We start from the raw sequence: 25,924 nt of genomic DNA, 5'->3' as shown, positions 1-25,924 counted from the left end.
GAGGGGGAGCAGTGACAGAATCCTGCATGCGCACCAACCGGGATCCACCTGGCAAGCCCACTAGGGGACGATGCTATGCACATCTGGGACCCTTGCTCCGCTACAACCAGAGCCATTTTTTAGCACCTGAGGCAGAGGCTATGAAGTCATCCTCAGCGCCCGGGGCTAACTCACTCCAATAGAGCCATAGCTGCAGGAGGGGAGGAGAAGAGAGAGAGAAGAAAGAAGCGAAAAGGGGAGGGGTGGAGAAGCAGATGGGCGCTTCTCCTGTGTGCCCTGACTGGGAATTAAACCTGGGACTTCCACACAATGGGCCAACACTCTACCACTGAGCCAACCAGACAGGGCCTATACTTGTGAATTTTAACATAACCACATTCACTCTCATTTTTTGGATCAGAATAATCAAAATACACTCAAATATTTTACATCAAATATTTTTTCTGACAGGTATATTAAGATACAAATTAACAGCCTAAGAAAGACTTTTGGGGAAAATCCAATTTTTCCGAAGACAGGTAATTGAACAAGTAACAAGAACTGCACTGACTGGGACAATGTTACCTTGAAACCTGTCATATTAAAGCAGGCCATGTTTATCTATCTTGGTTACATACATGAGAATAAAAAATAATTTTATAAGTCAAATTATTCCTGTACATAAGATGGTTGAACTATTTCTAAAGATACTTCACAAGTGCCTTAGAAACGTTTTATCTAAGAATATGAAGCACAGGGACAGACAGAGATGGTTTAATAAACTATTTCTAAAGGAAGAGCACAGGAAAGTGGTACAAGCAGTGGTGGGATTAACAACCGGTTCTCTGCCCGAATGACCGTTTCAAGTATAAAAAAATGATATACCAAAAGGTATTTTATTATTTCATGCATTTAATACTTAAGAACAATAAAAGAGGTACACAAAACTAGATTACATTCTAAGTTTAAAAACAGTTATGAAAAAATATTAAGCAATACTCATAACTCAGGGGAATTTTGGGCATAACACAAAGCTCAAACAAATGACAGCTTGTCACCTCCTGGTTGGTTGTTACTTTTTCTCTTTACATTTTGTTTGTTTACTAAAGTAACAAATGCGAGGGAATTAAAATGTAGTATTTCATCAAAGGTATAATGAGTTTTATGAAATAAATAAATATTATAAGCATAGTTCCATCAAATTTTTTTTCACCTATGGATGGAATGAACATTACTATGGGCGCTTAGAATATGCTGTTACGCAGATGAAGGTTAACAAAGAGTGAGGAATGTAAATTTGTGATTTCCATGTTGAATGTCTGCCCAGGTACCCACCTTAGAGAGAGCCCTGATTAAAAGTGCCCTTTTAACAACCACTTCGCTGAACTCAACAAAAAATTAAGTATCAGTTCTCCCGAACCAGTGCAAACCTGCTGAATCCCACTACTGCATATAAGGGAAATTTCAACCCTCAGTAATATTATATGTTTTAAATATCTGAAACAGTATTGACAAAATGTTACAATATTCAATCACTTTCAGCCCTAAATTAGTCCACTGGTATTCAAACTTAGATTAACAAAAAGAAAAGGATATAAACGGTCATCCAGCAAATGTTAATGAAATATTTACAGATGTAGCTAAAAAACAGTGAAATCAAGAAAAGTCAAATTGTTAATATTACCTTGGCAATTATAACATTTGGACTTAAAGGGCCCTAGATGGGTGGCTCAGTGGCTTGAGTATCATCCTAGCACGCCAAGTCACAGGGTTCAATCCCTGGTCAGGGCACATACGAAAAGCAACCAGTGAGCACACAACTAAATGGAAAAACAAGTTGAAGCTTCTCTCTATCTCTTTTTATTCCCACCCCTTTCTTTCCCTTTCTCTCTCTCAAAAATCAATGGAAAAATAAAAAGATAAAATGTTCCTTAAAAATCTAGTATAGATTTTTATTTCTGGCAACAAAGAGTACTCAATATTAGAAAGGAAAAAAGGAATACAAAAATTCTGAATGATTTTTTTAAAATCTTTAAAAATATATGACTGAACTCAGAAGAAACTAAAAAGACAATTCTCAGTTAAATAACAAAAAAACTGAACCCTGTAAAGGCAGGCAAGGAAAAAGCTGTTTTTCTTAGCCTTTGGTAGATATTGAGGAAGATTGTTTCTCTTAGGATGTGCAATAATGTAGTCCCAACTAAAAACATATACATATATATATGAACAAATAAATGTATCACTTACATACCCACAGCTGCAGAAAATGAGATCCAGAAGTATGTATATATATTCAGGCACTAATGTGGTAATTTTTATTAAGGCACTGGAACTGTTCATATTTTACACTTTTCTAGTTTTCTATAGTATACAAGTATTGCTTCTAAAATAATATAAAGCTGCTTAAAATAAACTAAAAGTGGTTCTGGGTTAGCTGCACAAAAAGAAACAAATCTTCTCTGAAGCAATGCATACTTGGCCTAGACACGAAAGTATTCCCACAGATAAACTTCCTCCCCAAAATATGAACTCACAATTAAAACACACAACACACACACAAACACCACTGCCACCACCAATCAGCATGAGAAACAGCAAACAGAATATATAGGGCAGATTCAGATCCCTACAGATCTGGTTTCAGATTTTGGAATTACCAGACATAAAATCTAAAATAGAACATTTTAAATTTCTAAAAAAAAAATGAAAGAACTAAAAGAATGACTAATAAACAAATTTTTTAAAAAAACCAAATGTAAAACTAATCAAACACAACTTCTAGAAATTAAATATAACTATTTAGGGTCAAGAATTAAGTGGAACAGGGACACTGGAAGGTAGGCTTCCCCCTCGCTCCTCTAAGAGAGGGTTCAGTCTCTTCCAGCCCTGCTCCAGCCACCTATGACCTAACCTTGCCCAGAATGCTGGGGTTTGCCACTGAAGGCTGAAGGTGCCCAGGGCCATCGGCCCCATCTACGACACTGTGGACAAACCTAGAGTATTTCTTCCAAGAAGCAGGTGAACTGATCTCATTTGCACAAGGGCCACTTAACTATGTCTTGCCTGAATAGTCAGGTTTTTTATTCCTCCCTCGAAGATCTCTGTTGTGGGTGTTGATAGTCCTATTTTCTGCTGCTTTGTTTAATATATAGTGTTTCCTTTATTCCTCCTACCTCAATGCCCCACTCAAATTTCAGGCTGGGACCTACTCCTAATTTAGAGCTCTCTTTCCCCCTTTTGCCAACTTCTATTATGAATCTACCTTTGCCACCCAGCTTAGTGTATCCCAAGGTTCTCTTTACCAAGCCACAGTCGCAGAGCTCCAGGGAAAAGCACCCTGGTCTCATCTCTCCAGGCAGAGGAGAACAGAAGCTCCATCTCCACACATGCTGCAGATGGCTTTTCCAGTCTATCTGAATCATTACCAGCTAGAAGCAGCAGTCATTGGGACTTGGACATGAGCTGCAAAGTATAGAATTGTGACAACAATTCCAGGGCCATGCGGACTTTTCCTGGACTCCTGCTCCTTGTGACAGCTACTAACAGACTGAATGGGGGTTGGGTTGCATTTTTCAGGGATTTGGCATGGTGTTGGGGCCAACTTGGACTTGGTGAACATGTTAAGGACACTACTCTTTTTTTTACTATGGATTCTTGCTGTATTGGCCAAGAGTTTGCTTAAAGGCTTTAATCACTGTAAAGAAAAAAATAGAAGACTGGATAAAGAAGATGTGGCACATATACACCATGGTATACTATTCAGCCATAAGAAATGATGACATCGGATCACTTACAACAAAATGGTGTGATCTTGATAACATTATACAGAGTGAAATAAGTAAATCAGAAAAAAACAAGAACTGCAGGATTCCATACATTGGTGGGACATAAAAACGAGACTAAGAGTCATAGACAAGAGTGGAGTGGTTACGGGGGGTGGGGGGAGGGAAGGAGGGAAAGGAAGAAGGGGAGGGGGAGGGGCACAAAGAAAACTAGATAGAAGGTGACGGAGGACAATCTGACTTAAGGTAATGGGTATGCAACAGAATTGAATGACAAGATAACCTGGACACGTTTTCTTTGAATATATGTACCCTGATTTATTGATGTCACCCCATTAAAATTAATAAAAATTTTAAAAAAAGAATTAAGTGGTTAAATAGAGATTTGACAAATTTGCAGGGTAAATTAACAAACTGGGAAGAGAGTCCTCAAAAAATTCTCAGCATGTAGCACAAGATTGATAATATAAAGTTTAAGAACATGGAGGACAGCCTGACCAGGCAGTGGCGCAGTGGATAGAGTGTGGGACTGGGATGCAGAGAACCCAGGTTCGAGACCCCGAGGTCGCCAACTTGAGCATGAGCTCATCTGGTTTGAGCAAAAGTCTACCAGCTTGAACCCAAGGTCGCTGGGTCCAACAAGGGGTTACTCAGTCTGCTGAAGGCCCACGGTCAAGGCACATATGAGAAAGCAATCAATGAACAACTAAGGTGTTGCAAGCGCAATGAAAAACTAATGATTGATGCTTCTCATCTCTCTCCGTTCCTGTCTGTCTGTCCCTGTCTATCCCTCGCTCTGACTCACTCTGTCTCTGTAATAAATAAATAAAAAATAAAGACTTAAAAAAAAAAAAAAGAACATGGAGGACAGAGTAAGAAAGCCTACTATAGATGTAATAGAAATAATTGAAGTATGCCAGATAATAGTATAGGAAAAAGCCAGTATTAGAAGATACAAAATTAGCATCCAGGAAAGAAAAACAAACGTTTAACCTAAGAACAAAAATTAGATGAATAGCTGACTACTCCAGAACAATAAAAAACTCAAAGATTAAAAATAAAATCTGGAAAACACTGATGGAAAATTGTTAACCCAACAAAATTTTAAAGAATAGCAGTAAAATAAAAGCATTTTCAGGCAAATAAACACTGAGAAACTTGATTATCAACAAACCCTCTACAAACAAACATTTAAAGGATATACGTCAGTAAGAAAATGATCCCAGAGGCAGGTCTGAGATAGAAAAAAAAAACCATCAGAGGGGGAATGAAAAGGAAAACATGTAGCTTGACCTAAAAGAACACTGAATTTATTTTATTTGACAGTATTTTCAGTATCTAATTTACAAGATTAAAAAAAATAAAAACACCAGACAGTAACAGCTTAAGAGTGAAAGGGGAAATGACTAGAGCTAAAGCATTCTAAGGTCATAGTACTATTCATAAAAGAACACAGACACTGATTAATTTTAGCCTTTGCTATGGTAAATACTATATGAAAGGTATTCTTTTGAGAGTGGCCTCTATTAAAACAGATGTACAGTGAAACACTTTTAAACAAGGAGAGAAAAAAATATGCAGAAACAATTACTGATAAATGGTATAATTCTTCAAATAACTAAACAATTTTAAAATCATTTGCACCCTATAACATAATTTTATAGTGTACAAAGGAAGACTTGACAAATCTGTCATCATAATGGGAGATTTCAGGTCATCTTTCTCAGTAACTGACAGATCAAGAGACAAAACTAATCAGGCTGCAAAAGGTTTCAACAATACAATTAACAAACAAGCTTCCTCTGACTTTGCACCCAAACAGAGTACACATCTTTTGCAAGCACATATGGAACTTGAATAAAAAACTAACAACATACTAGGCCAAACCAAGTAATTTATAACAAGTGTCAAAAAGAAATCAGTATTATACAAACCATATTCTTTGATCAAAAATCAACAGATTACTTGAAAAATACCATGTTTGGAAATCTAAAAAGCATACGTACTTCTAAATAATTCATAAGTGAATAAGAAATCATAACAAAAATTAGAAAATTCATAGAAATAAATATTTAAGTAATACAATATACTAAAATTTGTGTGTGATGCAGCTATAGCGATGCTTAGAGGTATATTGATAACTTTGAGAATGCTCATATTTAAATAAAAGAATAAGAAGTACACTCTTCAGGCTAACCAAGTATTGCACTACTCAAATTCTCAGGAAAACTGGGAACTAGTTTTAAAAATTCATAAATATAATAATTACTTGTAAAATCAGATAATAATGAAGTGCTTGCTTGTATCACAATACCGCATAAAAACAGACTGTTATTACCATTTTAACTCCAGCAAACAGACCAGTACCTGGCATATAATAAGCATTTAATATGTTAGGTGATTGATACTAAATAACACAAAAATGTGAATATGCAAGCAGTTATTAAAATACTAGATGAAAAAGAAAACTCACTTACCTGATAATAAACTTTTATCTGTCTCACCAAGATGGACAGATTATGAATTCTAAGCGAGGCATCATTGTTGACTTTTTTATTTACTCTCTGACTCTCCGATTTAGGATTACTGAAAAAAAAAATTTTTAATACTTTAAAATTATACTGAAATATATCTATCAACCTATAGATGACTTAAAAAATCATATAATACATTTTTTCTTTAAACAAAGCTTACATTCATCTGTATGAAGAGAGATGATTCAAAGGACAGATGATTTTTTAAAAACATATTCTCTGCTTCTAATTAATAAAAATGCATCTGAAATTTCTAAGACAGTAGCAAAATAAATTTGAAACATTAAGTCAAATGTTGCTCTTCATTCTAATTTTATCTCTACAACTTCCTGGCATAAAGAACCTCTTATTTCCTCGAATATATATATTCCATCACCCAAAATTTACTTAAATCAAGAATATAAACTATGGGCTAGTAACCAATAAATGCTGTATTTTCTCATTGGATAATGAAGACTATATGTAAATAGGCAACATCCCAGGGAAATTAAAGAATGCAGTGATGACAAAGGTTAATACTTTTATCTTGGGTAATCTTCGTAGATTTAATGAAAGCAAAGGGTTTAGCGATTCTGTAGTAGAAGAAACTGAAGAAGAAATACAGGCCATGATTAAGAATGACAAAATCAATCACACCCAAAGCAAAGGTAACAAAGGCAAATAAACAAGCATAATGACTACATCAAACTTAAAAGCTTCTTTCAGCAAACCCATGAAATGACAAAAAAATATATGCAAATCATATACCTATTAAGGAATTAATATTCAAAATGTATAAAGAACTCATACAACCCAACAGCAAAAATCCAAACAATCCGTTTTAAAAATGGGCAAAGAAACTGAACAGTCATTTTTCCAAAGAAGACATACAAATGGCTAATAGGTACATGAAAAGGTGCTCAACATAACTAATCATCAGGGAAATACAAATCAAAACTACAATGAGATATTGCCTCATATCTATTAAAATGGCTATCATCAAAAGACAAGAGATAACAAGTGTTAGTGAGCATGTGAAAAAGAGGGAACCTTTTATGCACTGTTGATGTGAATGTAAATTTGTTTAATCACTATGGAGGATCCTCAAAAAATTAAAAATAAAACTACTGTATAACCCAGCAATCCCACTTCTGGGTATATAAAGCAAAGGAAAAGAAAACAGAATCTCAAAAAAATATTTACACTTCCATGTTCACTGCAGCATTATTTACAATAACCAAGATATGAAAACAACCTAAGTGTACATCAACAGATAAATGAATCAAGATCTGATACACACACACACACACACACACACTATTCAACCATGAAAAAGAAGGAAATCCTGCCATTTGCAACAACATGGATGGATCTTGACGGTATTATGCTAAATGGAGTAAGTCAGAGACAGAAAAATACTCTGTTCTCACCTATATGTAAAATCTAAAAAAACTCACACTGAAAACAGAGAAGTAGTTGCCAGGGGCCGAAGGAAATAGAAAGAGGTTGGTAAAAGGGTACAAACCTCTGTTTTAACACGAATAAAGTCTGAAGATCTAATGTAAAACATGATAACAATAGTTGATAAAACTGTATTATATAATTGAAATGTGCTAAGACTGGAACTTAAATGTTCACACACACACACTAAAGGTAAAAATGTGAGGTAATAGATGCATTAATTAACAAGATGGTGGGAATCCTTTCAGAATGTATACGTGTATCAAATCATTACTATGTACAGTTTAAATATCTTTAAAAATAAAAATTTTAACTTTAAAAAAATAGTGAGGATAGAGACATTGTTTTCCTATTTTTACAAATCTTTAACACTTCGTTTAATTTTTAAAAACAGGTTGATGCTCATCTTTACTTCTGCATTTAATCTATTGTTTGTTATTAGTCTGGCTCACGTATATGAAGAAAATTCAGCCTCACCCAAACATATAGAAGGAAGACCCTCTGGACTGTGACTGACTTACGCTGAGTGCCAGGGAAATAATGAACAGCCCAAGGCAAACAAGAGTATAACTGGAAAAGTGGGTCTCTGAGGTAAAAGCATCAACCAGAACTAGTTACTAACAAAATGAAGGAGGCTGTACCACAAAGGTCAGACCATGTGTCATGGCAGAGAAAGACAAACAGCCACATGGTCAGGAAGTCTTGTAAAAACCCAGAGAGCTGAAGGGAAATCTTGTTTTATAAAATGAGCTCAGGTATACTTTTAGTAAGTAAAACAAATACTGAGTACCTAATGTGGCCATATTACTTAATGTATGAAAGCTTAAGTCAAGCTACCATTGTATAGAAAAATATACCTGAGTTGAGAGAAGAAAGTAAGAACACCCTAATAACAAAAATGTTAGGTATACTACCTAGAGCAGGGGTCCCCAAACTTTTTACACAGGGGGCCAATTCACTGTCCCTCAGACTGTTGGAGGGCCGGACTATAAAAAAAAAACTATGAACAAATCCCTATGCACACTGCACATATCTTATTTTAAAGTAAAAAAACAAAACGGGGACAAATACAATATTTAAAATAAAGAACAAGTAAATTTAAATCAACAAACTGACCAGTATTTCAATGGGAACTATGGGCCTGCTTTTGGCTAATGAAATGGTGCTCCTCTCACTGACCACCAATGAAAGAGGTACCCCTTCCGGAAGTGCATCGGGGGCGGATAAATGGCCTCAGGGGGCCGCATGTGGCCTGCAGGCCGGGCCGTAGTTTGGGGACCCCTGACCTAGAGTTATGGAAATTTCATTTGCAATCATAGACATTCTCTAATTTTCCTTTGTAACCTTCTTACATCTTTTTATTTCTAGTTTCTTAGCTCTAAATTTGAAGCCCCTTTCATACTTCTCATCATGAATATCTATTAATACACTGGTGATATCTAGACCTAAAAAAATACTTCAGAGATTATCTAATTTCACTATAAATCATAAAATCAAAGTCCAAAGTAATAATTTGCCTAAGATCTTAGTTTCTTTTTATTTACTCTCTATCAGCCTTTTCTCTTACAGAATCATTCAATAAAACAAAGACTGATAGAAAAAGGTTTGAGCAATGTTTTCTATAAAACCTATGTATAATAAATGTTTTTATTATATTTTTTAAGCATAGTCCTAATTGTTTTCACAATACAAACTAAAGAAGATTCATTTCCTTTCTCCATTCAGTTCATTAGTGGTATTTTATCATAAACCTAGATATTTAATTCTCACAGTAAATTTTTAAGATTTCAATATTATAACTGAAAATGTATAGAAACTAAAAAGAACTGTATAAATTTAGAGTACAAACACATTATTACATGACACTATATATAATTTGGATTATACTTTGGGATGGAGGTCTAATATTCTAATAAGCATGTGTGATTTCATTCCTACTTTTGTTTGTTTTTTTTGTTTGTTTGTTTGTTTTTTTTCATTTTTCTGAAGCTGGAAACAGGGAGAGACAGTCAGACAGACTCCCGCATGCGCCCGACCGGGATCCACCCGGCACACCTACCAGGGGCGACGCTCTGCCCACCAGGGGGCGATGCTCTGCCCATCCTGGGCGTCGCCATGTTGTGACCAGAGCCACTCTAGCGCCTGGGGCAGAGGCCAAGGAGCCATCCCCAGCGCCTGGGCCATCTTTGCTCCAATGGAGCCTTGGCTGCGGGAGGGGAAGAGAGAGACAGAGAGGAAAGCGCAGCGGAGGGGTGGAGAAGCAAATGGGCGCTTCTCCTGTGTGCCCTGGCCGGGAATCGAACCCGGGTCCTCCGCACGCTAGGCCGACGCTCTACTGCTGAGCCAACCGGCCAGGGCCCTACTTTTGTTTTTAAGAGAGAGAGAGAGACAGACAGTAAGGGGGAAAGAGATGAGGAGCGTCAACTCATAGTTGTGGCACTTTAGTTGTTCATTGATTGCTTTCTCATACGTGCATGACCTGGTGGCTTCAGCTGAGCCAGTCACCTTGCTCAAGCTAGTGGCCTTGGGCTCAAGCCAGCGACCTCTGGGCTTAAACCAGCAACCGTGAGGTCATGTCTATAATCCCATGCTCAAGCAGCGAGCCTGTGCTCAAGCTGGTGAGCCCACACTCAAGCCAAACGCTAAGGTTTATGCCCTATCCACTGCACCACCACTTGGTCAGGCTCATTTCTACTTTTAAAAATTTTACATAGTAAATATTATTTTTGTCCTTTAAGGGCTGTTACCAAGCTTATGTTCTTTAAAGTGATTTTTTAAAACTAAAGTTTAAAGTTTCTTTTTAAATCTTATGTCCAACATTGCTCAAACAATATTTTGAAATCTATTCAGTTGCCAAAAAGCCTTGAGGTCTCCTTTGCCTAAAGCTCTTCTAAGAATTAGCAAGTTAAGAATTTACAATTTTGGTTTCCTCAAAATCTTTCAAAAAAATTTTTGTAAAAAGAACTTATTTCTAAAAAAAAACAAAAAAAGGCCCTGGCCGGTTGGCTCAGTGGTAGAGCGTCAGCCTGGCGTGCAGAAGTCCTGGGTTCGATTCCCGGCCAGGGCACACAGGAGAAGCACCCATCTGCTTCTCCACCCCTCCCCCTCTCTTCTCCTCCCGAAGCCGAGGCTCCATTGGAGCAAAGATGGCCCGGGCGCTAGGGATGGCTCCTTGGCCTCTGCCCCAGGCACTGGAGTGGCTCTGGTCGCGACAGAGCTAAGCCCCGTAGGGGCAGAGCATCGCCCCCTGGTGGGCGTGCCGGCTGGATCCCGGTTGGGCGCATGCGGGAGTCTGTCTGACTCTGTCTCTCCCCGATTCCAGCTTCAGAAAAATACAAAAAACAAAAAAAAAAAAAAACAAAAAAAAAATCATTTCTAAATTTTAAGTTTTCTCACTTTGAGAAAGCCAGTTTGTAACAAATTAAGACAAGTCTGAACATAAAGAGAGGAAAGTGTTTAGTTTTTATATACTAAGGATAACAGATCAAATTATTTTCGGAATTTGGGGAAAAGTGTAAAGTACAATTTAGATAAGCTAGAGAAAGCATGTTGAAAAATTTATAGACAAGTACTTCAACACCTAAAATTAGTATCATATTCAACAGGTATCTCAAAGATAAGAAAATAAAAGTTTTTGGCAGCCTATTATTAAAACTGTGGTGCTTTGTGTTTACAAATCTTTGCTATAATTACATGGAATTTAAGGGGATTTTTATGATCTAGTAGACTCATAAGGAAAGCCAACAGAATAGTGGAGTTCTTTGGTAGGGCAGGCTGATTGATACCTAGGTAGGTACAGAGACTCAGTTTCAGTTTCTAATCCACACTGTATCAATCACAAGTTATTTTAGTATGTAAATGAACTGAAAAGTTCCTACTTCTCAAGAATCACTGGATATCACATCACAGTCTATATATAAACTTTCTGGACATGAATACTAGCATAACTGCTAAGCATGGACCTAGAGAGCAATAAACTTCCAATTACAAGGCTTGGGTTTCCCATCTGATGCATGCCTAATGTGAGTTAGGGTCAAACTGACATATGCTAGAATCAGGGAAAACAAGCCCTTTCACCCCAAGAATGTGATCTATCTTATGTGAGAGAAACTAATCTTAGGTGAAACTGCCTGAGAAGTCCAAACTCTACTCCTATGAAAAAGAGTTGAATATTTAAGAACAGATTTACTGAAAATTATGCAAATTAAGAAAATTAGTAAATTCAGGAAAAATAGTATTTTTTATAAGGAAAAATGTAATAATTATACATTACCTAGCTCTTCAGGAAATATTATATACATGGTGGGGCAAAAGTAGGTTTATAGTTGTGAGTACACAAAACACAGTTTATTCTTGTATTATTATTTATTATTTTCCATACCAACATTCATAAACCTACTTTTGCCTCAACCTGTATAGTTAAACTATAAATACTGATTATTGATTTAACTGAACTTATAATAAATACATTAGAAAAACAGGAGAAATACAGATGGGGCATTAAAAGAGCTAAAATCTCATCTATTTATCAGGACGTCAACAGCTAATGTCTAAAAGGGATTAATAAAGAAATACCAGGGTAGGCATATTATTACCATAGTATTTGGGGTTAAATGAAAGAAGGAATTGCTTAAAAGGCAGAAGAGGGAAGGACAGCTGTTCTCTATGAAACTTTTTGTAGTAAATAATTCTTTCAACCATAAAAAACTTTTTTAAAGAGGGAAAGAACACCCTCAAAAAATTCTGTTTTAAGAAGTCTGGTCATTTTATTTACTTCTAGGAAAGAAATAAGTAATAGTATCTGAAGCATACTTAGCTGTATTAATTAGCTGAAGCATATTTGATGAGGCTAGCAAGTAGGATTCAATGCTAGAGATTCAGGCATAAGATATGTGAGACTATACATAAACATAAGAAAATAAAAATCTACAATTTCTTCTTTAAAAAGACAGAAAGCACTCCATTCCTTCATGTAAGTTAAGCTTTATTTCTTTATACAATAAAAATCAAATTCATACAGTAATTTAAACAGAATGTAGTCCAGTATAACTCTAAAATTCTCTATAAAGAAATTTTTATAGATTTATTTACTTTCATTAAATTTAATGGCATGACATTGGTTAATATAATTATACAGGTTTCTGGTGTACATCTAAAGAGAAACTGTAGTCTATCACGTATTCCAAATATTCTGTCTTTCCTTCATGTTTAATACTTAAAATGCTAATCAAAAATTCAGAATAACCATAATTAATGAAGTTTTGATTACTCCCTTTGAAAACATACCTTAAACAAAGAATTTATTTTGTGAAAGGCCTTTCTCTAAAATAAAAGATGAGCAACTGAATGATACATATGTGATATATGAACAAGTACTTTTTAAATCACACATAGCTCTTTCTAAACCATCATTATCTCAAATCAAATATCTCTTTTTTGTAAGATAAAAATTGGAAAATGCTTTAGAGGCAAATAGCCTAGCAATATAGCTCAAATCTGTCCAGCCAGAAGTTAAATGAAACATGGCAGCATAAAAGAGCTTCAAGCAATTTCACATTTATAAACGACCTACTTATGACAAAATGTATTAATTTCAATAAACAGGCAATAGTATTATTATCTACCATGGTATATAGTAATTTTTAAATTAGGGTAATAGATGAAGGAAAAGTTAGCAATTCTACAACATTAATATTATAAGATTTGGTACTTGTATAAGCAAGGATTATGTCTTTACTTATTCATTGACTAAAATCTATGAGAAACAGAAATCTGATAGTTTTAATGGCTTTATGTTCTTCTAACCAGACTGTAAACCTAGTATGTATCCTCTTGGACCATCTGTTTAGTGTTGGTGCCTAACAACTACATGTGCTCATGTTTTTGATCATGCCATTCTAATTTAAAACTAGTTCTATGCAAGAGTTTTTGTGTTTTTTTAATTTTTTGAGATATATTATATGGCAACATAATTATATAACATTTGAATGCCACTACGAAACATTTAAAATAACAAAGTTATTCGCACATCTAACTTTAATTGTGCATATGCCAGAATGACTGCTTTATTAAAAATAATTAACAGGGTAAGCCCTGGCCGGCTAGCTCAGTGGTAGAGCACCAACCAAGCATGTGGAAGTCCCAGGTTCGATTCCCAGCCAGGGCACACAAGAGAAGCATCCCTCTATTTCTCCACCCTTCCCCCTTTGCTTTCTCTCTCTCTCCTTCCCTCCCGCAGTCAAGACTCCACTGGAGCAAAGTTGGCCCGGGCGCTAAGGATGGTTCCATGGCTTCCTCCTCAGGCACTAGAATGGCTTCAGTTGTAACGGAGCAACACCCCAAATGAGCAAAGCATTGCCCCCTGGTGGACATACTGGGTGGATCCCAATTGGGCCCATGAGAGTCTGTCTCTCTGCCTCCCTGCTTCTCACTTCAGAAAAATACAAAGAAAATAATAATAACAGGATAAATATCACCATTTAGGGTTATCTAAGTAGTAAGGTATTGTCTTAGCCTTGAGAATAATCAGGGAAATTAGGTTTTTCTTTTTTTTTTAATTTACTAATTTGAGAGAGAAAGAGAAATGTGGATTTGTTGTTTCACATATTTATGTATTCACTGGCTGGTTCTGGTATGCGTCCTGACTGGGGATCAAACTTGCAACTGTGGCACATAAAGATGACACTCCAATCTACTGAACTACCTAGCCAAGGCTGGGGTTGTTTAAAAAAAAAAAGTATCCCTTTACCTTAATTTCTCCTTTTTCTCACAAACTGAATTATTGTGTATAACTGCCAACAATAAAACCTAATGTTAATATTTTATATACGTATAGAATAGTTTCACATAATTCAATCTTTACAATGACTGAACAATCATTCTTGGTGAAGTATGTGATACGTAATTGCCACATAGAGATTATCAAAACAGTCTCCCTCAGTACTTTCTTATAATTTAAGATACATTAAGTTACCTCGTCAAGGGTTGAAGAAGTATCTATGACATCTTCTGACTAGGCCAAGACTGAGCCAGCAGTACAGCATGATATTCACTGATTTAACAAACAGAACTAACATTCTGATTTAAAAGTTGCAAACAGACCCAAAAAGAATAAAAATCCAATACTATACACACACTTAACTTTAATTTTACCCGAAGTGTATAAAATGACTGAAGAGCTACCCTTTACTTTTTAGAACGGGCCAACATGAGCCCTTAAAATATCAGCCTAGATATTTTCTAACTTTTCAGTCTGAGGACCCCTTTTCAATCTTAAAATTTACTGAGGACTCTAAACAGCTTTTGTTTATGTGAGTTATATCTATATATATTTACATTAAAAATTAAAGTTAAGAATTAAAAAATAATTTATTCAGCCACCTAAAAGTAAACTCACTGTATGTTAACATAAAGAGCATTCTTATGATAAATAACCATCTTTTTCAAAAACAAAAAATTTTAGTGAGGAGTGACATTCTTTTACAACTGAGTAAATCTCTTTAATACTTGGTTTAACAGAAGACATCTGGATTCTTAAATCGGCTCCTGCATACAACGTGCAGTGGTACACTATTTTGCTCAAAGTACATGAAGAAAACTGACAAAGATACAATCAGAAAGAGTATTTTAATAGCTTATTCAGATAATTACTGAAATTCTCTGATACTACTAAAAGTCAGTAAAGTGGTCCTTTCTTAAAGGTTGGTTTTAAGGTGGGATCTGAACCTTATCAATGACCTTTTCTTCCTTTGTTCTATATGGCATGTTGAATGACACATCCATGATTTCTTATTATGCATTGATTATTTTGAAAATATTGGGTAACCGAGTTATACAGAGATCTTCCAAATTAGGCAAATTTTATTATTCAATACAGGAAATCACTTTGATTAATATCACCTCCAATTTCATCAGAAAAGTCTTTAAATCCTGAGATGCTACTAGCTCATGTTTTCTAGAATTCAAATTTTATCACTGATAGCACATACTATCAGTTGTTTCCTTGAAGTGACAGGCTCACTTTGTTCATTTTTGAGAAAATACCCAATACTCAAGTCTGAATAACTATAGGTTTTTAGTAGTTCTTTCAAGTAAAAATCATGTTCCACAAAATACAGACTTGTTCAGCTTGCAACACAAAGAATCATGAGTATTTTTGAGATAATCATCACATAAATGTTTAACGCATACTTCCCATTTTGTGTTAAAGATATGTACCCAATGATCAAAACTCAATAAATAACTTTTATTGCTTCGTCAAGGACATTTTTAAGTGCAACTGAATATCTTTTTAACTGCCAGTACATTGTGTAAAGAATGACTACTGGTACAATTTGGTACCACTCCTTGATTGATGCTAAGGTGTCAGCAGTTTTACCCACATTTACTTTGCACCATCAATGTTTTCGCAACACAAGCCAAAAAGGCAAATGACATCTTAATGTTATTATGAAAATAATTTTGACCTGACTGACAAGCACACCCCAGAAACCTGTTGATCTCACTTTGAGAACTAATATATAAATATTTGCCCAATCAATTCCTGTTCTTGGTCTGAAAACCTGAGTACTTAATATTATGCTAACTAGTGCCTTCATAAAGTAACAGAACCTTTATTCATACGATAGTTAACTACATGGCCAGTAAATGAAACAAAGGTTGTTTATAGCACCAATAGGCATCACTAATCTTTGATGGAACTTTCACCCCTTGTCCTTAATCCTTACAATGGGGTCACAGAGATTTGTTTTAATCAGTATTCTAGGGTAGCTTATGCTCCAGACCAGCTTATGGCTTTCACCCCCATACTATCAATTCAAGAGAGTAAGGATTCTTTACCTAAAGTCCATAAAACCTCCTAGGGTAATTCAAATAGTTCACTTGATTAATTATCAGTGACAGGTATCACTGTCATTTTTGAAAAGCAATAAAGCCCTTTAAAATGGAGAAAAACTTCAAAAATATTTTCCAAAGTATAATGTGTTATAATTAATAACGTACATAGAAACTTACTTCAAAAAATTTTTAATTCTGTATGAAAATCTTTTTTCATCATCAGTTTCTATAATATTAAAAAAAAAGTCCCCTTACAGGATAACAGTAAGAATATGAATTTTATTAAGAGCAGAATACAGACATCACAGAAATGGCACTGTGAGCAGCGCGTCCGACATATCTCCCCCAAATCACAACAAATTTATCAACTAGAAACAGAAAAATTTATCCTCGGAGCATTCCGGAGTTCCACACAAACTGAAAGCGAAAGGACTGTTATCACTTGAATCTGAGAGACGAGGGTGTGGAGGAAGCTAACTACCGCAGGGACGATCACTCGAGCCGCGGAGGGAGTGCGCCTGTGGTGAGTCAGCCCACACTCGGAGCAGCGAGCAGCCGCCGGCGCGCGCCCGGTCCGGTTGCAGAGCGAGTACCGCCCACACTCGGGAGCCGTGGAGGGAGTGCGCCTGCGGTGAGTCGGCCCACACTCGGGAGCGGCGAGCAGCCGCCGGCGCGCGCCCAGTCCGGTTGCAGAGCGAGTACCGCCCACACTCGGGAGTGGAGAGCAGCCGCCGGCGCGCGCCCGGTCCGGTTGCAGAGCGAGCACGGCTAACGTTCCCAGCAGCCTGCGCACTGCGAGTGAGAGTCCCCAGCCACCAGTGCCCGGAGCACCCCATTCGCGCGCGTGCCCTGGGCATTCCAAGCGCCCAGAGCGCCCTACTGGCCCGCACACCCAGGGTGCCCCATTATCCTGCGAATGGTGCGCCCCAGCCGCCAGCGGCGGGCGAGCGGGAGAGGTGCCAGGGCGGTCTTCCCTACTTGGGAGATTCTCTCCGTGGGCGGGGCACCTCACCCAGCCATTCAAGCTAACAAGCGTTGGGGGAGGGGCGCTCAGGCAGCCTGAAATACCTTCGGGAGCACAGCTGCGGACCCAATCACTGAAATTAGCTTAACCCATGAAATCTGCGCACCCACGGGTTCTAATTGATAAGATCTCTCTCAGTTCAGCGATCCAAGACAAGAGGCGTGATATTTTTTAGTGCCTCTCGCTAAAGGGGCGGGGGCAACTTATGATTGATAGAGCCTCCATATTCAGGGATAAACGCTAACAAGAGGGACTTGGCAGATAATAAGATCTTTACTACACTAGTCGCAAGCAGAGACTAGTGCCTCTTCTTCCCAGCCAAAACAGGCTACAAAGTGTGGAAAGCCTGGGTTGAGTGGCCCAACTGAATGCTAGGCGCTGAACAGTCACCTTGACAACAATTGACTCCCACCCCCACCTGATAACACTGGAGGCTCTGACTGCCAGAGCCTTTCCCAAAGCCTTCCGCTGAGTGGGGATAGAGTGGGGATTTCCTAGCTCTTTGAGCCTCTTACTCCCCAGGCTGAAGCAGTTGCAGCCTTATAGCTGGATCACCAGGCTGCTAATTCAGGAAAAGGGGACTAGGAGAGAGACTCCAGGAAAGCAAACTCTCTCATCGTTGGACCCTGCAAACGCCAACAAGCCTTGACTGCCAGCAAGACCAAAGCCAATTTATATGACATTGCCATAGAATCCCATCAACTGCAAATCCCTACCTAAGTGTGACACAGGGGCAGAGCCTGGGGTACAGAGTCACCGACCAGGAAGAGGGAGAGAAAAGAAAAAGGAAGAAGTTAACCTCTCAAAATCAAGAAAAATCCAGACTTTACAACTTGTTCCACTAATTTTTTTGTTGTTGTTGTTTGTTTCTTCTATCTTATTGCCTTTATTATTATTATTTCTATTTCCTCCACCTCGGTCCTTCTATTCTCTGCCCATCTTATGCTTCCCTTTTCTTGAACTACACTATCCATGAGTGTTACATTTTATTTCTCTTCTTCATCCTCACCCTCCTTTAAGGTTATACTCCTAAACACTTAACTCTCACTCTCTCCTCTTTTGTTTTTTTTTGTTTTGCTTTATTTTGTTTTTTTCTCTTCCTTTTTTTTTCTTCCTTCGTTTTTCTCTTTTTCTTATTTTTTCCTTTCTATTCGTTTTTTCTTTTCTCGTTTTACTTTCCTCCCATTTAATCCTCAATCACGAACAAATTAGTTAATTTGGGACTCAAGGTTTTTTTTTGGCTTTATTTTTCTTTTTCGCTTTTGTTTTTGTTTTTTGTTTGTTTCTTTATTTTTGTGGCATTTTGGGTACTTTTTACGTTGCTTTTTAACTCACTAGCATTCCTCCCAACCCAAGGTCTCCATTGTATTTAGTCTTCACTCCACTTAATACAACAGGTTTTTACTTATTATTTTTATTTTTTTCTTTATTATTCTTTTTTTTTCTCCTTTTTTCTGGTTCCCTCTTATCCCTCTCATTATATCTCTTAGTCGACCATCACTTACAAGCAAATCATCTTATGCTTGTCTAAGATTTTCTTCCTTTTTTTTTTTTTTTTTGCATTTAGTAGGTCCCTACTCCCTTTTTTTGCCCCTTGAACTCTTCACCCCAAATCAGGCCCTCCATTATAGGCAGTTTTTGTTCCATTTAGCATAATATAATTCACAGGTCATCGCGATATTTCCCTGAGGAGGGGAGAGGAGGGAAAGAGAAGAAAGAAAAAAGGGGGAAATAATAAATTATTACTGTTTTTTTTTTGTGTGGGGTGTTTTACCCCTTTTTTTTTTTTTTTTTTTACTTTTTACTCTTTATTAATTCTAATTAGTGCTATCAACAAGACCACCCTCAGATGCCAATAAGAAAGAGGAAATCGAATATTATGGATACAAAAGAAAGAGAGGTAACACAAATAGATGTGAAAAATCTATGGAGAAAAGACTTAACATATTGGAAGCCTTGGAACTAAATGACAGAGAATTTAAAATAGAAATCTTAAAAATACTCAGAGATATACAAGAAAACACAGAAAGGCAATATAGGGAGATCAGAAAACAACTCAATGAACACAAAGAATATATTACCAAGGAAACTGAAACTATAAAAACAAATCAAACAGAAATGAAAAACTCAATTCACGAGCTGAAAAACAAGGTAACAAGCTTAGCTAGCAGAACAGCCCAGATTGAAGATAGGATTAGTGAAATAGAAGACAAACAACTTGAGGCACAACAGAGAGAAGAAGAAAGAGACTCAAAACTAATAAAAAACGAGAAAGCCCTACAGGAATTGTCTGACACCATCAGAAAGAATAACATAAGAATAATAGGTATATCAGAGGGAGAAGAGAAAGAAAATGGAATGGAGAATATACTCAAACAAATAATAGACAAGAACTTCCCAAGCCTGTGGAAAGAACTAAAGCCTCAAATTCAAGAATCAAACAGAACACCGAGTTTTCTTAACCCCAACAAACCCACTCCAAGGCACATCATAATAAAGATGACACAAACCAATGACAAAGAAAAAATTCTCAAGGCAGCCAGGGAAAAGAAGAGTACAACATATAAAGGAAGGCCTATTAGACTATCATCAGATTTCTCAGAAACTCTACAAGCTAGAAGAGAGTGGACCCCAATATTTAAAGCCCTGAAAGAGAGGAACTTTCAGCCAAGAATACTATACCCATCAAAGCTATCCTTCAAGTATGAAGGAGATATAAAAACATTCACAAATACAGAAAAGATGAGAGAATTTATCAGCAGAAAGCCCCCACTCCAGGAAATACTAAAGGGGGTTTTCCAACCAGATTCAAAGAACAAAAGAAAACAACACCACAAGTAACAGCTCCACCAAGAACACAATAAAACCAAACTTAAACTGTGACAACAAAGGAAAAAAAGGGGGGAGAGGATGGAGATTAACAGTAGCAAAGGATGATGAAGTGCAGAAATACTCATAAGATAGGGTACTACAATGAATATGATAGGTACACTTTTCATTACTTAATGGTAACCACCCTTGATAAAACCACCACAAAAACACTTGACTTAAAAAAGGTAGCAACAGAGGAAAGAAGTATGGAACACAAACAAACAAAAACAAATGAAAGAAAAACAAAAGAGAAGAATCAAACAAGATACAAAACTAACAGAAAGCAATTTATAAAATGGCAGTAGGGAACACACAAGTGTCAATAATTACACTAAATGTAAATGGATTAAACTTACCAATAAAAAGACACAGACTAGCAGAATGGATTAAAAAAGAAAATCCAACTATATGCTGCCTACAAGAAACACATCTAAGCAACAAGGATAAAAACAAATTCAAAGTGAAAGGCTGGAAAACAATACTCCAAGCAAACAACATCCAAAAAAAAGCAGGTGTAGCAATACTCATATCTAATAATGCTGACTACAAGACAGAAAAAGTACTCAGAGACAAAAATGGTCATTTCATAATGATTAAGGGGAAGTTGAATCAAGAAGACATAACAATCCTTAATATATATGCACCAAACCAAGGAGCACCAAAATATATAAGACAGCTACTTATTGACCTTAAAACAAAAACTAACAAAAATACAATCATACTTGGAGACCTCAATACACCGCTGACGGCTCTAGATCGGTCATCCAAACAGAGAATCAATAAAGATATAGTGGCCTTAAACGAAATACTAGAACACCTGGATATGATAGACATCTACAGGACACTTCATCCCAAAGCGACAGAGTATACATTTTTCTCTAGTGTACATGGAACATTCTCAAGAATTGACCATATGTTGGGCCACAAAGACAATATCAGCAAATTTAGAAAAACTGAAATTGTACCAAGCATATTTTCTGATCATAAAGCCTTGAAACTAGAATTCAACTGCAAAAAAGAGGGAAAAAATCCCACAAAAATGTGGAAACTAAACAACATACTTCTAAAAAATGAATGGGTCAAAGAAGAAATAAGTGCAGAGATCAAAAGATATATACAGACAAATGAAAATGAAAATACGACATATCAGAATCTCTGGGATGCAGCAAAAGCAGTAATAAGAGTAAAGTTCATATCACTTCAGGCCTATATGAACAAACAAGAGAGAGCCGAAGTAAACCACTTTACTTCACACCTTAAGGAACTAGAAAAAGAAGAACAAAGACAACCCAAAACCAGCCGAAGAAAGGAGATAATAAAAATCAGAGCAGAAATAAATGAAATAGAGAACAGAAAAACTATAGAAAAAATCAATAAAACAAGGAGCTGGTTCTTTGAAAAGATCAACAAAATTGACAAACCCTTGGCAAGACTCACCAAGGAAAAAAGGCACAGGACTCAAATAAATAAAATCCAAAATGAAAGAGGAGAGATCACCACAGACATCATAGATATACAAAGAATTATTGTAGAATATTATGAAAAATTATATGCCACCAAATACAACAATCTAGAAGAAATGGATAAATTCCTAGAACAATACAACCTTCCTAGACTGAGTCATGAAGAAGCGGAAAGCCTAAACAGACCAATCAGCAGGGAGGAAATAGAAAAAACTATTAAAAACCTCCCCAAAAATAAAAGTCCAGGCCCAGACGGTTATACTAATGAATTCTATCAAACATTCAAAGAAGACTTGGTTCCTATTCTACTCAAAGTCTTCCAAAAAATTGAAGAAGAAGCAATACTTCCAAATACATTTTATGAGGCCAACATAACCCTCATACCAAAACCTGGCAAGGATGGCACAAAGAAAGAGAACTACAGATCAATATCTCTAATGAATACAGATTCTAAAATACTAAACAAAATACTGGCAAACCGAATACAACAACATATTAAAAAAATAATACATCATGATCAAGTGGGATTCATCCCAGAATCGCAAGGATGGTTCAACATACGCAAAACGGTTAACGTAATACACCATATCAACAAAACAAAGAACAAAAACCACATGATCTTATCAATAGATGCAGAAAAGGCTTTTGATAAAATACAACACAATTTTATGTTTAAGACTCTCAACAAAATGGGTATAGAAGGAAAATATCTCAACATGATAAAGGCCATATATGATAAACCATCAGCCAACATCATATTAAACGGCATAAAACTGAGGACTTTCTACCTTAAATCAGGAACAAGACAGGGTTGTCCACTCTCTCCACTCTTATTTAACGTGGTGCTAGAAGTTCTGGCCAGAGCAATCAGACAAGACAAAGAAATAAAAGGCATCCATATCGGAAAAGAAGAAGTAAAGGTATCACTTTTTGCTGATGATATGATCCTATACATCGAAAACCCGAAGGACTCCACAAAAAGATTATTAGAAACAATAAACCAATACAGTAAGGTCGCAGGATACAAAATTAACATACAAAAGTCCATAGCCTTTCTATATGCCAACAATGAAATATTAGAAAACGAACTCAAAAAAATAATCCCCTTCACGATTGCAACAAAAAAAATAAAATACCTAGGAATAAACATAACAAAGAATGTAAAGGACCTATATAATGAAAATTACAAAGCATTGTTAAGGGAAATCGAAAAAGATACAATGAGATGGAAAAATATTCCTTGTTCTTGGATAGGAAGAATAAATATAATCAAAATGGCCATATTACCCAAAGCAATATACAAATTTAATGCAATTCCCATCAAAATTCCTATGACATTTTTTAAAGAAATGAACAAAAAATCATCAGATTTATATGGAACTATAAAAAACCCCGAATAGCCAAAACAATCCTAAGGAAAAAGAATGAAGCTGGGGGCATTACAATACCTGACTTTAAACTATATTATAGGGCCACAATAATCAAAACAGCATGGTATTGGCAGAAAAATAGACACTCAGACCAATGGAACAGAATAGAAAGCCCAGAAATAAAACCACATATATATGGTCAAATAATCTTTGATAAAGGGGCCAACAACACACAATGGAGAAAAGAAAGCCTCTTCAACAAATGGTGTTGGGAAAACTGGAAAGCCACATGCAAAAGAATGAAACTCAACTACAGCCTATCCCCGTGTACTAAAATTAATTCAAAATGGATCAAAGACGTAAATATAAGACCTGAAACAATAAAGTACATAGAAGAAGACATAGGTACTAAAATCATGGACCTGGGTTTTAAAGAATATTTTATGAACTTGACTCCAATGGCAAGAGAAGTGAAGGCAAAGATAAATGAATGGGACTACATCAGAATAAAAAGTTTTTGCTCAGCAAGAGAAACTGATATCAAAATAAACAGACAGCCAACTAAATGGGAACTGATATTTTCAAACAACAGCTCAGATAAGGGCCTAATATCCAAAATATACAAAGAACCCATAAAACTCAACAACAAACAAACAAACAATCCAATAAAAAAATGGGAAGAGAACATGAACAGACACTTCTCCCAGGAAGAGATACAAATGGCCAACAGATATATGAAAAGATGCTCAGCTTCATTAGTTATTAGAGAAATGCAAATCAAAACTTCAATGAGATACCACCTCACCCCTGTTAGATTAGCTATTATCAACAAGACGGGTAATAGCAAATGTTGGAGAGGCTGTGGAGAAAAAGGAACCCTCATCCACTGTTGGTGGGACTGTAAAGTAGTACAACCATTATGGAGGAAAGTATGGTGGTTCCTCAAAAAGCTGCAAATAGAACTACCTTATGACCCAGCAATCCCTCTACTGGGTATATACCCCAAAACCTCAGAAACATTGATACGTGAAGACACATGTAGCCCCATGTTCATTGCAGCACTGTTCACAGTGGCCAAGACATGGAAACAACCAAAAAGCCCTTCAATAGAAGACTGGATAAAGAAGATGTGGCACATATACACTATGGAATACTACTCAGCCATAAGAAATGATGACATCAGATCATTTACAGCAAAATGGTGGGATCTTGATAACATTATACGGAGTGAAATAAGTAAATCAGAAAAAAACAAGAACTACATGATTCCATACATTGGTGGAACATAAAAACGAGACTAAGAGACATGGACAAGAGTGTGGTGGTTACCAGGGGTGGGGGGAGGGAGGACATGGGAGGGAGGGAGGGAGAGAGTTAGGGGGAGGGGGAGGGGCACAGAGAACTAGATAGAGGGTGACGGAGGACAATCTGACTTTGGGCGAGGGGTATGCAACATAATTTAATGACAAAATAACCTAGACATGTTTTCTTTGAATATATGTACCCTGATTTATTAATGTCATCCCATTACCATTAATAAAAATTTATTAAAAAAAAAAAAAGAGCAGAATACAATCACCACAATATTAGTTAATTTGCCCCATAAAAGTACTCCAAAAAGATCACAAGCTAATTTCATTTTAAGCCCACCAATTAAAGACAAAATAATAGGTGCCTATTAAAAAAGCACCACTAAGGACAGGCAAAAATGAAAGAAGAAATGCATACAGAAAAAAGCAAAATAAAAGAGAAAAAGTATCCAGGGGTACAAACTAGTATTAAAAAATATCTAATGAACTGAAAACCAAGTTAGAGGAAAGGCACACAAATGAAGAGGTAAGGAGTTATTAATAGACAAGTTAATGAAATTTGCAACACAGTCTACAAATGGCCCAAGTGCAGTAAGTTTAAGGGACCTCCAATTTAATAAAATGGATCACTGGTTTTTAAAAGACAGAGGAATAAATGACCTACGATTCAGAATATTTTCAAAGTAGCTGTGACTGGCGAACTTGATGGATAATGTAATATTCAGAAGAAATGTGCAATATTCCTAATACTGGATTTAATTTCTCCATTGTAGACTTTAAAACTAAGGGGGAAAAAAACAAACAAAAAACAAAAGCAAATCTCCAGAGAAGCAAATTTAAAAAAAAAGATTGAGTTTTTCTTCTCCAATAAATAACTCAAGTAATTATATGAATATTCCCAGAAAACAGGAGATTTTTGAAGACAAAACGACCAAACTCTGAAATACTGCTTTGATCTCTTTCTATTATGACAGATGAAACTTTGAATCCTAATAACAGAAGTATTAACACAAAGATGGCTAAATTCTAACAACTAGCAACTTAGCTTTCAGGGAATTGTTAAATCTCCTAGCCAAGTTATATCCCATAAATGCAGACTTTAAAGCATTCCAATAGCCCAAAAGAACTGTAATAACACATCTTCAAAATTATTTCACTGAATAAATTTGATAATAAAACATAAACAGTAATGAGAATTTAAACAAGAGCACAAATACATAGCTATTGAAATGTTTCTCATACAAAATTAGGCATCATTATTAAAAAGCACTGCTATATTATACATTTAAATATTTTTAGTTGAAAGTTAGAAAAAA

The 25,924-nt window shown here is 36.2% G+C and overlaps 1 protein-coding gene across 5 annotated transcripts in view; it reads right to left on the bottom strand.

The window, feature by feature from the left end:
- CCDC88A (coiled-coil domain containing 88A) overlaps positions 1-25,924 on the bottom strand; it is a 155,162-nt gene that overhangs the window by 114,690 nt on the left and 14,548 nt on the right. For all 5 annotated transcript variants that reach the window (XM_066378244.1, XM_066378245.1, XM_066378246.1 and 2 more), the window contains exon 3: positions 6,239-6,347. In XM_066378244.1, the coding sequence (XP_066234341.1) occupies positions 6,239-6,347 (109 nt within the window). The remainder of the gene's footprint in view (positions 1-6,238; positions 6,348-25,924) is intronic.

This window comes from Saccopteryx leptura, chromosome 3 (assembly GCF_036850995.1).
Source record: "Saccopteryx leptura isolate mSacLep1 chromosome 3, mSacLep1_pri_phased_curated, whole genome shotgun sequence".
Taxonomy (NCBI): domain Eukaryota; kingdom Metazoa; phylum Chordata; class Mammalia; order Chiroptera; family Emballonuridae; genus Saccopteryx; species Saccopteryx leptura.
The sequence above is the reverse complement of the archived record's forward strand: the minus strand, read 5'-3'. Positions and strand labels throughout refer to the sequence as shown.